This window comes from Ctenocephalides felis, unplaced genomic scaffold (assembly GCF_003426905.1).
Source record: "Ctenocephalides felis isolate EL2017-DRISC unplaced genomic scaffold, ASM342690v1 CF-g0.4_SCAFFOLD_03571, whole genome shotgun sequence".
Lineage (NCBI taxonomy): Eukaryota > Metazoa > Arthropoda > Insecta > Siphonaptera > Pulicidae > Ctenocephalides > Ctenocephalides felis.
The window spans coordinates 46,249,772-46,265,487 of NW_020539725.1; the positions used below are offsets into that span (position 1 = coordinate 46,249,772).

Here is a 15,716-nt window from a genome sequence, read left to right on the forward strand (position 1 = left end):
AATGCCTTGAATTCTAAATATATCAGGATAATTCAAAGCATCCCTAATATTATCTGCATGAGTTTAAAACGAATTATAACAGATAACCAGGATATGAAATAGTAGAAGAAATTCGATTTTTCAACTACAAATTACATTCGTAAACTTAGTCAAATATTAATATAAATACTTGCTAATATTTTTGAAATTCTACATAGATAAATATTAAATGTCAATTCGATCCAAAATTATATAGAACAATTTGACTTCAATAGTTTTAAAATTCAATTTACAACGTTTTCTAAAATGATCCATTAATGGTGCTGAAATTTTCTGAATCAACTTCAATATGTTGAAAAATCAAAATTTCTTCTTATCGACTATATTTTCCGGAAATTAACAAATTCATCATAATAAATTCGTTATACTAAATAATAATCTTATTAAACTTATTGCTATACATTAGGTAAAGAAATGCTTTTTAAACATTAAAACCAAAATGATATTTGGTTAATTATTGTCATATCATATAAAATTTGCATTAATCATCGGACAGCCTTATTAAATTTTTTATGGGTCTCTAATTATTTTTGCATGATTATTAATTAGCAGGATGATTGATTAAGCATGATCGAAGAATTTATTTCTTGATATAAATCAATTATATAAAAATATATATTAAATAAAAAAATAACAACAATTTTTAAAAAGTACACTATAAATCAAAAGTTTAAATGTCATATTTTTTTATTTTTGTAATTAATTGCAATTGAATTTTAGAGATCCCAGTGTTTATAATTGCAATTATTTATAAGCGTGATGTAATTAAAAATATAATTCAAAAGTGAAATAAAATTAATACGTTACTATTACTATTAAATTATTAAGTTAAAATATATTAATAGCAAGAAATATTACTTATTATGTAACAGAGACCTGATCATAATTTGGCAAAAAAGTACAAAACTGGTTAAAAACCCATTTAATGAGTATTTCTATGGACGAAATTTGGTATGTGGTTTAAACTTCCAACTAATATGCTATACATCGAAAATGCATGTATTAAAACTTAATATATTATTATTTTTGATTAGGTCTACTTTATAATTATAACTATATTATAATATTTATCTACGTATATTAAAATCGCATGTAAAAATATTTTAATATATATTTTAAACAAAATATTTAAGTTTTTCATATATTGCATGCGCCTTTGGAAATGGTTTGCTTGCGTGCACGAAATGATAAATGCATATAATATTTATTGAAATGATAAGTGCATGATTTATTATTTTATTTAGTTATAATTTACATATTTTCAAATGTCTACTCGTTATTTTATATGAAATCTTATAAAGATATAAAAAAAAATCACAATTTTTCAGCACTTTTGCACTGTCCAAGAACATTTTAAGATCAAATTTATTTTTGCCATAGTTTCTTTAAAAGTTTGTAGATTCAGGGACCGATTCTGTCGCATAACAGACAAATGTTATGACAAGGCCATGTTACGCTCCAACTTCCATACATTATGCAACTGAAACATACTGAATACTATCAAAATGTCATGTATTTGCTGTGCATTCAGACGTTTTACACACAAACTGCAACGTCATTCGTATGTTATGAACCTGAGTCAGAAAGACCCTGTTATCTAACATCGTTTTTTTTTGACATTTGTGCAGTTTCTAGGTTAGGTTCTGAGAAAAACGCCTGACTGCACAGCAAACACGTTGCTTTTGACAATATTTAGAACAAATTTGTATAAAAAGTTCTTCATAACATAGCCTTGCTATAACATTGGTTTATTATGCGGCAAAATCGGTCCATTATTGTGAGAATTTTAATTACACAACTGTACAATTTTTGTAGTTTTATATAGATTTGTATTTAATTCCAAGAAAAAAATTAAAATTTTAAATCACTAGCAATTGCTTGTAGTACGAATTTAATACCCACGTAGGCATAATTTTGTATAATTTTTGTTTTTCTGCACATTAAAACTAACAGACAGAAATGTGGTATGTGAAGGTTTCAGGAAATAATGCAAGCGAAGACTTCCAAGAAAATGTTTCGGATGACAAGAGCGAAAATTTTGACAGGAGCACCGAAAGGTAATACTAATTAAAATAATTAAAATTAACCAAAATCAATCATGAATAAAAAAATTAATATCGATACGTTTTTATTAACCAACTCGACCATCGTCATTGCTAAGGAAATATTTAGGAACAATATTTAAAGGATTTATTTGCAACAAAGAGATAAAAATGTTAATTGAGCTATAATCTCTTTCTAAAACTAATTAAACTAATAAACTTCAGAATCTATTATCCGTTCCTTATTTTTTCTGCATCATGAACAGTTTTTACACTTAACCATTTCGCTTAACATTTTCCGCAAGGAAAGACACTGCTATACGGACCAGCAAACCCCCCAGTAACGCTACTGAAAGGTTCTAACATATTTTAAGAATGTCCAATTATTACTAATAACTAGTGGTGTATGGCTTTGTGCCTTGAGGCAAATTGCTGGAACTTCCCATACCTTAATGAAATTAATAATAATTCGATTTCATTATTCTTATTTCATAAACTTTCATTATTCTTATTTTATAAAAATTAAATAAACAAAACTTAATCGGATTTCAAATGAAGAATCATATCAGATATTTATAAGTATTCAAAAAAAATTTATTTGAGAATTAAAAAAAAATGAGTTAAAAAAATTCTTACTCCAGTAACAACCGTTTCGTTAACACAAGTAGAAAGTTTTTTAAATCATTCAAATCTGATGCTTAGTTCTCTCAAAAACTGCTATTTTTTGCACCTTTAGCCATATATATCTTCAAAACGGCTAGACCTAGACCTTTGCCAAAATCTGATTGCACCACTTCTCCCCATCATTACGAATCGAATGTTTTTTGGATCACTCAAATCGGTTGATCCGTTCTCTTAAAAACTGACATTTTTAACACTTTTTGCTCCATATCTCCGAAGTCGCTTAACCTGTCATCAAAACTAAGCAGCACGTCTCTTCATCAATACGAATCAAATGTTTTTTGAACCATTATTGGTTCATCAGTACGCCCGAAATCGTGGACGAAAAATGGTCTCCACACATACACACACGCACACACATGCACACACATCCATTTTTCTGAGGTATGCCAAAATGTTCAGAAACCTCTGAAACGTGAAGATATGCAAAAAAATTCATTTTCGATTTTTGGTCTATTATGGGAAGTTAAAAATGTATTTGAAAATTAAGAATTGCACATCTAAAAACTAAAAATTGCAATGAAAATTTAGAATTCTTAATAATTTAGGTTATTCAAGTAGTATGCTCATCTAATATACAACGTACATCTTTACTATTTTGCCATATCGTAAAGCATCATCTACTAAGGGGGCGACCATTAATCACGTGAGCGAGTTTTTAAGAATTTTTGGACCTAGCGCTCCCCTTTGGTGATACCTGGTGATATTCAAAATTTTTCCCCCTCCCCCAACAAACATCACGTGTATTTTTAATTAGGTGAAAAAACTGTAACTTTTTTTTAATGTTTCTTTAAAAAATAAATATACGTGATATCTTACTATACCCCTCCCTCCCCCACGTGATATTTCGTGATCTTTCGTCAAACCCCTTCTCCTCCTAAAAAAAGTTGGTAATTCGACATTAAAATTAACAAATTATTTACAATACCTACAACTAACCAATATCTTGCATCTTCAAAAAATACAGATTCATTTTTTAGCAATTACTTGCAATAGTTTATTATATTTCCCCATTTTTCCTTCAGCCTTGATGTGTCTCAATCTCAACCCATACAACCAGCCTATCCAGAAGAAGTTTATGACTACAGCCAAGAAATCCTCTCAGTGCCTTCTCCAGATGAATGGAATAATGCCAACTACCAATATGAAGATTTACTGGATACAAATGAAATTCAACATGCAGATAATGATTTATCTAACGATATTGCCATTAATGATATCGCAGCAGCCGCTGGTGTCACAGCTGATCCACAATCGGAGTTGATAGATGTTTTTCAAGGAGATAAATTTGCTGATGAAATTGCTGAAGTGGAAACAAACGAGAGGAAGTTTAGGAGTCTTAATTTGAAACCAATAAAATAAAGAGGTTTTTAAGTATTAAAGTTCGAACAAAACACATAATTGTGATTGGGCAACTGACTTTATCTTGATTTGACTGATTTTTGTAAATAACTGATGACATCATACTTTGCTCAGAGGAGGATAGAAGTTGATTAAGTGCTTATCTTCTTTTAACGGATTTTCCCTGATTTCCCTGACTTTTCTTTTAAAAAGAAAATAGTTTAATTCTGATGTGTATCAATTGAACCACGTTTTGGTATGATTTTTACTATATTTATTCACTTATAAAAAATCAAAAACTTCTTGAGTTGAATAAGCGAAATTGAATAATTATTACTGAAGTGTATCAATTGAGCCAGGTTTTGGTATGATCTTTTCTATATTTATTTATTTATAAAAAATCAAAAACTTCAGAACTTGAATAAGCAAATCATGCTCCTGATTAATTTTGTTTCACAAACTACTATATCACCAATAATTTAAAAAAGAAAAAAAAAACATTACAAAAAATGTTTTGTTGAATTATATTTTAATTTGGATCATAGATAACCTTATTCATTCACAACAAATTTAAAATTCAGCATTTTAAGATTTATATACGATCTTTGGTCTACTACCTAATTCTCACAAGTCAGTCTAATTCAGGATGAGATGGAATAAAATAAAATTATTTTTGTGCCAATTATATATATATATATATATATATATATATATTTATATAAATTAGGGTAGTTCTTAATATTGGTATTTTCGAATTTCTTTGCTCCCAAGGGCTCAAATGCTTCCAAATTAATAAAATAAAATTATCTAAGACTTTTAGCTCTCAATAATAATATTTAGATAATCCGCAATTCAATTAAAAGTTTCTTATATTTATTATTAACATATGTCATTAACTAAGTTCTAGTGCCATCTGTGATAGCATTTGTAAACTTAAATGTTATGGCACTTAAAAATATTTATAAAACACTTAACCTCTAATTAAATCCATGTGGACAGTTTAACGAAATATTTATTCATCATGGCATCAAAATATTTATTTAATTGGTGATTTTGACACTCAAATTATCAGCAATAAATTGCCATCAAAATTACAAGTCTGCTATCACAGATGGCGCAAGAATTTACTTAATGATATATGTTAAAAAATATAATATACGAAACTTTTAATTGGATTTCGGACTATCTAAATGTTAATATCAAGAACTAAAACTTTTAGAGAATTTTTTTTATTAATTTGGAAGCATTTAAGCCCTTGGGAGCAAAGAAATTCGAAAATGTCCATATTAAGGACCACCCTAATATGAGTTTGTATGTGTGTGTACCAAGTTTGGAGAAGTAATTCTAGGGAATTAGAAGACCCTTTTATAACCTAAGTAATATAGTTGAATAGGAATATATAAGATTCATTATTTTTTATTTATATTTAAAAGTTCAATTGAATATTTATTTTAGTACGAGTGTTTTGTGTGATTTGTGATAAATGTTATTCTTACTTTAAGATGAATAGATATATAGACATATAGAAGTATTTAGAGATTGTTCTTTTAATTCTTTTTTCTTATATTTAATTCTCTGTTATAAACTCGCAAAAAGTGAAAATATCTTTCATAACTTCGATAACTTTTTTTTGAATTCAGAACTGATATTATAAAGTACTAAATAAAGTATTGATAAATTTAATTATCTACTACAATATATAAAGCAATCAAGTGATTTATATTTTTTCCATTGAAATCCAAAAACGTTCTAAGAAACACGTATTTGGGTTACCATACTTTCTAAATTAATCTTAGAATTTATAATCGTTTGAAATTCGTTGAATAGTTCTCAATTCACAAAATTCACTAAACTACACTAAAATATTTTAGTTTGCCTAATAAAATATATGGAAAAAATATTTTATCGCTAATACCAGACAAGATTTTTTTCTCATTTTAAAGATCTAATGACGAAGACGCCGTATAATTTTATTATAAAATTTAATTTTAATTATGAAAAAAGAATTTTTAATATTTGCTAACTTTCTTAATTTTTAATTTACCAAAGATAGACTGAAAAAAGTTTTAAAACATAACGATTTAATTGTTATAGCTATAAGTATGGGTGCTATTTTATAAGAATGTATTTATTATCAGTATATAAATTTTCAATAAATTATGCTTAAAGCATGAAGTTATTTTTTTTTTGAACAACAATGAAGCATAAATATTAACTGTTATGAAGCAATTACTGAAACTCGACAGCAACCCACTGGTTGTCTATTTTCTATCTAATAAAATTATTATTACATTAAAGTAATTATCAATAGGTTTAAAGAAAATTTTGTACTAATACTGACGTGATATATAAACATATGAAAAATTAGAAATCTACGACAAGCGATGTAATTATGAAGATAAAAAAATAATTGATATCTTATTAAGTCGTATTTACACCTGTTGAGAAGCTCATACAACTTGCCTCAAGGCAAATTGGCACTTACACCTAGTTTTGAATTGAATTCGTCCAACTTTTTGAACTTCAACCAAAATGTATTTACAGATTATTTAAGGATTTTTGTTAAAAGTATTATTGATTTATTAAAGTACAGGGGTCCCCAACCTTTTCACAAAACCCCTTACGTTTTTTGCGGCAAACAAAACCTCCTTCATTTTTCTAACAATCTAATTTTATAAATACTCAACAATATTATAATTTATTTATCGTGCTATAAATTAATATAAATTTGTCAAAATATTTGTAAAAAGAAAGAATTATATTTATTCATTAATTATTTATATTTATAAGTTGAATATAATTCCAACATTTGGTTATTTTTAACTTCCCATAAGTTTAGTTATAGTAATCGCAAAAAAATCGAAAATGAAAATTTTTATATATCTTTACGTTTCAAAGGTTTCTGAACATTCTGGCATACCTTAAAAAAATTGATGTATGTGTGTGTGCGTGCGTGTGCGCGGATATAAATTTTCGTCGACGATTTCGGGAAGAGGGATCAACCGATTTCAATAATTCAAAAAACGTTCAATTCGCATTGATAAAGAGACCCGCTGATTAGTTTTTGGCAAAGACAGGTCTAGCCGTTCCGAAGATAGGGGGCAAAAAGTGCCAAAAACGGTACCTCAGTTTTTAAGAGATCGGAGCGTCCGATTTTAATAATTCAATAAACATTTGTACTGACAAGATGAACAACTGATTAAATTTTTGGAAAAGCAGGTCTAGTGGTTTCGGAAATCTAGTAAAAAAAATATAAAAAGTGCCATTTGGCGGTCAAACATGATCATTAAACATATGCACATCAAATTATCAGATATTTTATAGAGATTTTAACAATAAGTATAAACATTCCTATGGGTTCCGTACCAATGCTTATCCGTTAGACGGCGGCGCGGCGCTTACGCGCTTTGAAATTTGGTCTCTATGCAGTTAAAGCAGTACGATTGCTTTCAAAAAAAGTTCAGAATTTCCAAAATATTTCAAAATACAATTTTCTTCAGTCTTTTTTTTTTAAAAAGTAAATTTTTGTCAAAAATTTATAGTTTCTCAAAAATCTAATTTTTCATAGTAAATTTTTTTCAAAAATGTTAATCTTTAATAAAAAAAAAATGGTACAAATGCCATGCGCCCCACTAGTTTTTTCAAAGTTTAAAAAAAAAAATTTTTTGGTACGGGAAGTTCTAACAATTTGCCTTGAAGCATGATGCCATACACCACTAGTTTATAAAAATATTATTTTGAAAACAGCCGAACGCTCCCCTGGGGTCGTGACCAAAGACCTCATAATACATTTATGGTCGCGACCCACAGGTTGGAAGTCACAGGGTTAATATTATTTTCCCTTTGCTTTCATGGTATAGATAGACATTTTAGTAAAATACATAGAAAATGAACGCGCCCTATTGAAGCGAAATGATTACTTTTAGGAAGCATCTTTGTAAAACAAATAATTCATGGTATTATATAAAAATATAAAGTATAACAAAATGCATATAAACAATAATATTTAAACTTTGGCATATTAATTATTATAACTAATACTATTTGATAACTACTATGGTAACAATGAAGGGTATATGATGTAACACTAACAAGAACCAAACAATACCATTGCCTGTTCACAAAAACGACGAATTTCAATAGTTTTTCTATTACACTAATGATACAAAAATAATTATTAAACATTTTGTTTCAACAAAAAACATACATATTTAATTAGAAATAGTAGAATAACTTACCGTTGCTGTATTGCAACTGAACCAAACTATCAAAACAAGTGCTAATCACAATCACAAACTCACTACTGCACTCATCAATTTGTCACAGAACACTCAAGTTATAATATAATCATAAAATGAATAAAAATATTTTTCTGATTTGTTACCAACATATGCTACTGAATTTAAAATTATTCAAATGTTGAACAATTACTTAATGAAAAATGTGTTGTGCTCAAAAACTTCAACAATATACTAACCAAAATAAAATAAAAATTCATTTTCTATTGCAAGCTCTCACTCCACATCATACCTAAGATTATTAGTAATACCAGTAATACAACCTAGACAATTATTTCATATTTCTTGAATGAATAAAAACATCATATTAACACTCGGATTGATTTATTTATTTCAAGAATAACATTTAAAATTAAAATGAACATGGGAATGCAACACAAAAGTTAACTAGGTAATTCCAAAATGATTTGTAGAGCGTAACTTCAAACCATAAATATTAGATAAGTTTGTAGTTAAACACATTTTATGAAGATGAGATAAAATCTATACACTTTATTATTACTAAACAGGTATAAAAAATGTCATGACTTATGGTAACACATGTGAAGTATTTTTAACAAAAATTTCAGTATACTAAACTGTATATATTAAGAAAATACTATAAGTCAATACCACATTACAAATATAAATTTAAGGTAAGATACAGCTCCAAAACATTATTGGTGATAAACCAATAATATTAATTCCATTTATGAAATACTTTAACTAACAAGATTTACATTCTAAATTCAATTTAAATAATGTTTCAATGCTATATGGAGTTCACAAACCCAAAATTTTATATGTACAAATCAGGTTTTGTTTACTTTTGTATTTAATTAATGATTGTACTTAAATGCTAAATATTTACTTATATTGCAAAATAATGGTTAAAATTACTGCATTAAAATCTAAAATCCTTTGAACACAATTAAATTATGTACATTCTATAAAATTATGAAATGAATGATAGGGCTGACATTACATTTCACATGAAATGTGAATTTAAGAAAAGTTGTAAATTAATTTTGAATGCAGGTTCATAAATTCTAAGTCAATGCTTAAAATTTGTTTTAAATTTTTTATAGAACTAGCGCTGTAAGGCCCCATTCATTACAATAAATTAGTGAATAAATGATTATTAGTGTTGTGATTAAACTAATTTATGAGATCAATCGCTTTCTTCTTCTTCTGATTCTTCGTCCTCTGAGTCGGCCTTCTTCTTTTTGCCCTGGAAAAAGAAATTGAACAATACTTAATACCGAGATAAATAAAAGTAAAACAAAACATTCTTATGAATGTCATAAAAAAATTATTACTTGTTAATTCTTATTTTAATATTATCTTACCGCTGCTTTCTTGGGTGCCTTCTTTCCTCGCTTTGCTGCCTTCTTTTTGGGGGCATCACCTGATCCACCATTGGCTTCAAATTCCTCGACAGCCTTTGTGTACTCAGCCTTGGCCTTGGCAGCCTTTGCTTCCCACTCAGACTTGTCCTTCATGCCCCTCCATAATTCACCACCCTTCTTTGCAATTTCTGTCACTTTGATTCCAGGGTTGTCTGCCTTGATTTGTTCACGAGCTTGGTTCAACCACAGCATGTAAGCGGAGAGCGGGCGTTTTGGTTTGTCAGCCATTTTAGCTAGGGGGGAAAATAGACAATTAATAAACAATTGGAACCAAATATGGAAATATAGGAGATACAGTTTAAGTTTTAGAAGTATTATGAGAAATGAAGTATAATTAAATAGTCATGAGTGGCAATGTCTTGAGACTGGTAGCCTTGGTTTAGCCCTGCTAAATTGGATAACATAATATATATATATATCTAATATATATATTATATATATATATATATACACACACACACACACACACAACCATATTATACATATAATATGAGTAAGTTCTTCAAGGGCATACATCAAATAAAAGGCAAGATTTAGAAGTTATTTTTAATTTTTCCAACGTTTGACATAGGATTTTATGTCATCATCAGTGATCTACAGAATGAACATTGAAAAATTAATATAATTAGAAAAAATGACAGAAATTGGAAAAGAACTATAGATATAAGTAATATATTGTAAAATAACAATTATAACTAAACAGATATTAACAGTATTATGTGTATGTATTATATATATATATATATATATATATATTGTATGTGTATGTGTTTGTATACATGTATATCATATATAATGTTTATGTGTATATTTATGTATATATATTACGCTTTGTATGTTTGCATATATTTCTTTTACTTTCATTTCTCTTGTTTATCTATCTGTTTAGTTATAATTTTATTTTTAACAATTAATTACTTTATATCTTAGCTCTTTTTCCAATTTCTGTCATTTTTTCCTAGTTTATATTAATTTTCAATGTTCATTCTATAGATCCACTGATGATGGCATAAATCCTATATCAAAACGTTTGGAAAATTAAAGATTACTTCTAAATCTTGCCTTTTTATTGATGTATCCTTGAAGACCTACTCATATTTCTCAGTCAAAACTAACTTCTTTACATATATATAATATATATATATACATATATATTACTATATACATACATATATATATACATATATACATACATACATACATATACTATATATACATACATATATATATATAATATATATATAATATATATATAATATATATATATATACATATAATATTCATATATATTATATAATAATTATTTTTATTAAGTTTCTTCTTGATTAAAATAAAAAATTGTATCATTAATTTTTTAGATAAAAAGGAAAATATGCTTCAGTAGGTGAAAGTTACAAAAGAAACATGGCCAAACAAAAATTGATTTTTTACAAAAAAATAATTTTTGTTGTTGAGAACATTTCAATAAAATAAATACAATAAAATGAATACAAATTGCTATTCACCAATTATTTATAACATTCAATAAACATAAAAAACTTCAATCAACTTTCTCAAAAAGCCAAGCCGAGTAAGGACGTAACAGCTAACATCGACCGTTATCAATGGCGCGACGTTCAAAATATAAAAACAAAATTTATTTTAATTAAAAAAAATTTAAAAATCATCGTAATATTTCATATTTATAATGTGTTTAATAATAGATGAGTCAAATCCTTGTATTTCAATCAATGATGCCAAGTTACCTTTAACGACACAGCTGATTCAGTAATGGACGCAGAAAAAAAGGTTTTTTCACTAATTTATTGAGTAATTTAATAATATTATTTAACAAAAATATTCAATAAACATTCACAAATTATCCCACAAAAAATTCTAATACAAAATTGTTAAAATAAAATAAATTTATTAAAAAACGAACTCACAGTAACAGATTTCTATATAAAGTGCTCGTCGTTCGTGGCACGGCCTATATACAAGCTTTTACGTATAGTACAAATGGACGACTCTCGCTTATGCATTATACCTAGCAACTGTTTTGGCGGGAACGAAAATACTATTTATACGTAAGAATAATATAAAAAATGAGAATCCACGTTGAAAATAAGTAAGTTTTAGCATAATTCTGCATCAAAACTCGATACTCCGTCGAAGAAAATTTCGCTGAAAAAAATTATTTCACCATCAAGATATATGGCCTGTATGAAGCCACGCCATTGACTACAAGGTACAGACATCTTTTTTTACGCATAATACAAAAAACTTTTTTCCCAAACCCGGAAAACTAAATATACAGAATTGCTGCTAGATGTATATATTATTTATAAAAATAGTAATCGTAATAACGCTAGAATCATATTTTTAAATAAAACGCAAAAGCCGAACGCGGCCATCTCACAGTCACTCGACAAGCCACACACAAAACCATCGCATTTAAAAATAATACTCCACAGAATTAATTCTAAATATGCAGAAATAATTATTGGAGTATGTATTAAAATAATGTAATAATAAAAACACTTACCAGATATTTGTTTCAGAGATACTGATGAAAACACTGAGTGAACACTAGCGAAATGATACCAAACAAGCACAGTACAAAACGTTCTGAACTGCTATGGAACGAGAGTACAGCATAGACGTTTTCATATACGTGCGTAGTGGGAGAATTTCCGCGCCAAAACAACATTCAAGCTAACCAATGCCAACCATCGAATGCTCAACGGCAGATGTTCTCATGGCGGGAGCACGAATCCACACAAATCGCTTACGAATACGATTAACGAAACTTTTATTTATATAAATACAAATATATATACAATTTTTTATTATGATACAGTTTTAACGCAGATTTATCTACATCTTTAGATGAATACATTTATTCTTATAAAATTTTCAAATAATATTTATTTAAAAAAATATATATTATAGACTTATTAAATGATTATGGATTTGTGAATGTAAATGGGACTGTTGTAAAAATTATTAAAACTAGTGGGGCGCATGGCATCGTGCCTTAAAGCAAATTGCTGGAACTTCCCGTACCAAAAATTATTATTTTTTTAAAAACGATCAACATTTTTGAAAAAATTTACTTCAAAAAGTTAGATTTTTGAGAAACTATAAATTTGACAAAAATTACTATTTTAAAATAATTTTTTTTTTGAAAAAAAATGTTTTTTTCATTTAGACATATTTTGGAAATTCTGAACTATTTTTCAAAGCGCGTAAGCGCCGCGTCGCCGTCTAACGGATAAACATTGATACGGAACCCATAAGAATGTAAACAAAATTTATACTTATTGTCAAAATCTCTATAAATATCTCATAATTTGACGTGCATATGTCTAATGATCATTTTTGACCGCCAAATGGCATTTTTTTTTTACTTTTTTCATTAGATCTCCAAAACCATTAGATCTGCCTTAATGAAAGTTTTATCAATTCTTCATCTTATCAATACAAGTAAAATGTTTTTTAAATTATTCAAATCGGACGCTCCGTTCTCTTAAAAACTGAGTTACCATTTTTGGCACTTTTTGCCCCGTATCTTCGGAACGGCTAGACCTGCCTTCGCCAAAAACTAATCGGCACGTCTCCTTATCAATACGAATCGAATGTTTTTTGAATTATTCAAATCGGTTGATCGGTGTTCCCGAAATCGTCGACGAAAATTTGTATCCGAACACACATACATCTATTTTTTCTAAAGTATGACAAAATATTCAGAACCCTTTGAAACGTAAAGATATATAAAAAATTTTATTTTTGATTTTTTTGCGATTACTATAACTTACCCTACGGGAATTTAATAAAAAAAATATATATGGATTTTAGTAAACATTTTTTTATAAAAAAAATTAAAAAAGCAATTGAGAACCAAAAATTATAAATTATTAATTTAAATATACCAATATATATTTTTTGTCATTCATGTATAAATGTGTTATATAATAATTTAATATCCTATGATATCAGAAATCACGTGCACATTGTATTTTCATAAGATATGTGACTTCGGATATAATTATTACTTCATTGGTATATTAGTAAAATTTCAATTTTTGTAATTATTTTTACAATATGCGTATATGAATATAGACAATATATTTTTATTGAAAAAAACTGGTGGTCAAGTCAAACATATTAAATAACAAAAAATCTAAATTCACATATCAAAATATATGAATACGAATAGATAAACGAAGAGAATATAGTGAATATATATTGTATATACACATATACTCTTCTTTTATCTATGTGTATATTGAATATGAATGGAAACAGGGTTGCGTCATAACAGCGTCGCGTCGTCACGAACTGTACCAGATCGTTATTAAGGAATTTATGATGAAAATTATTGATTTCAGCTTATATTTTGTTAAATTGTTATTATAAACTCATTACAATAATAATTCAAGAACCATCAAAAAATATCAACACGTACATATTGATAAAAACGATATGCTCATATATTAAGCATGTAAATATGTATAACAAAACGCATATACGCTACATACGCACACATATGTAAAATATGTGTTAAAATATTAATGGCTTAACATTCAATATAAATTATTAATTAATTAATTTATTATTAATTAATTAATTAAATATTAATTGATTAGTTGCTGATTGGTCTGTAATACTAATTTATTTGGAAGTGAATTAAATTCATTTATGGTCTATACAAATCTTTAAAATCTGAATTAGTCAAAGTATCTTTGAAAACCAGGCTATTTATTAAATAGTTATTAAAATATTTCATTATTTAATTAATTTTAATATAATTAATATATTAATATCGCCTATATATAATATAATATAAATTATATTATATTATATAATACCAGTTTTATTAAATTAAACACTATATCCCTCTTATTAGTCGAGTCAATAAAGCTTTGCAGAAAGTTTCCAGATAAAATATCGATTTAGTTCAGTTTTTATATAATGATGAAAATGTAGATCTTGTTCTATAAATTTTTTTGTCGTTATAGTTTTATACGTATATTTCATAATTTTTGAGATATTATGAAAATAAGTTTAGTTAAGAAAATAAGTTGTTTCTTAAAATCGTGATGTTTTTTAAAGTGCCTAAAGCAGCCAAATTGTTAGAATCTATCTAACATTTTGTATTAAAGTTAATTCTAGGCAGAATACAATTAATTTTAATTTTAGTGGAAATGGCACTTTAAAGTGATTCATTAAAAAAAAAGATTGCGCATATAAATTTTTTTGGTAAATTTTTTTATGGTGTAAATATTAAATTATTACTAATAGCCGTACTTATAATAACTATGTTAGAGGAAAAATAATATACAAATATTTTTTATTCAAGAATCCATTCGAAAACTTTTCTCATTATACATTTGCTATACAATAAAAAAAATCTCTCTTCTGAAATGTTTTTGATTTTAAACATTTTTTTTTAGCTAGTGAGGTGCATGGCATCGTGGCCTTAAGGCAATTTGATGGAACTTTTCGTACCGTAATCAAAAATCATTGTTCGAAACCTAAAAAACTTACACAAAATGTGTACACATTATTAAAATCTCTATAAAAATATCGGAGAATTTGATGTACATATCCATCCATTTTTTTGGCCGCCAAATGTTATTTTTTTAAGTTATTTTTCTTGAAAGTCCATAACCGCTGGACTCTCTAATAATTTAATCAGTTTTTCATCTTGTCAATACAAATAAAATGTTTTTTGAATTATTAAAATCGGACGCTCCGTTCTCTTAAAACTGAGTTACCGTTTTTGGCACTTTTGCCCCGTATCTTCGAAACGGCTAGACCTGTCTTCACCAAAAACTAATTAGCACGTGTCCTTATCAATACGAATCGAATGTTTTTTGAATTATTCAAATCGGAGTTCCCGAAATCGACAACGAAAATTTGTATCCACACACCACATACATTAA

General features: G+C 27.2%; 2 protein-coding genes across 2 annotated transcripts; one reads left to right on the top strand and one right to left on the bottom strand.

Moving 5' to 3' along the window:
• Positions 1–1,976: 1,976 nt before the first annotated feature.
• Positions 1,977–4,124, top strand: LOC113386148. The gene is made up of 2 exons (XM_026623948.1): positions 1,977–2,096; positions 3,788–4,124. The coding sequence occupies exons 1-2, from the start codon at positions 1,999–2,001 to the stop codon at positions 4,122–4,124; spliced, it is 435 nt and encodes a 144-aa protein (XP_026479733.1). The 5' UTR covers positions 1,977–1,998.
• A 5,347-nt stretch (positions 4,125–9,471) lies between these two features.
• LOC113385011 (high mobility group protein D-like) lies at positions 9,472–12,505 on the bottom strand. The gene is made up of 3 exons (XM_026622808.1): positions 12,314–12,505; positions 9,730–10,022; positions 9,472–9,611 (listed from the first exon to the last, which is right to left on the bottom strand). The coding sequence occupies exons 2-3, from the start codon at positions 10,015–10,017 to the stop codon at positions 9,552–9,554; spliced, it is 348 nt and encodes a 115-aa protein (XP_026478593.1). The 5' UTR covers positions 10,018–10,022; positions 12,314–12,505; the 3' UTR covers positions 9,472–9,551.
• Between the last annotated feature and the right edge of the window lie 3,211 nt (positions 12,506–15,716).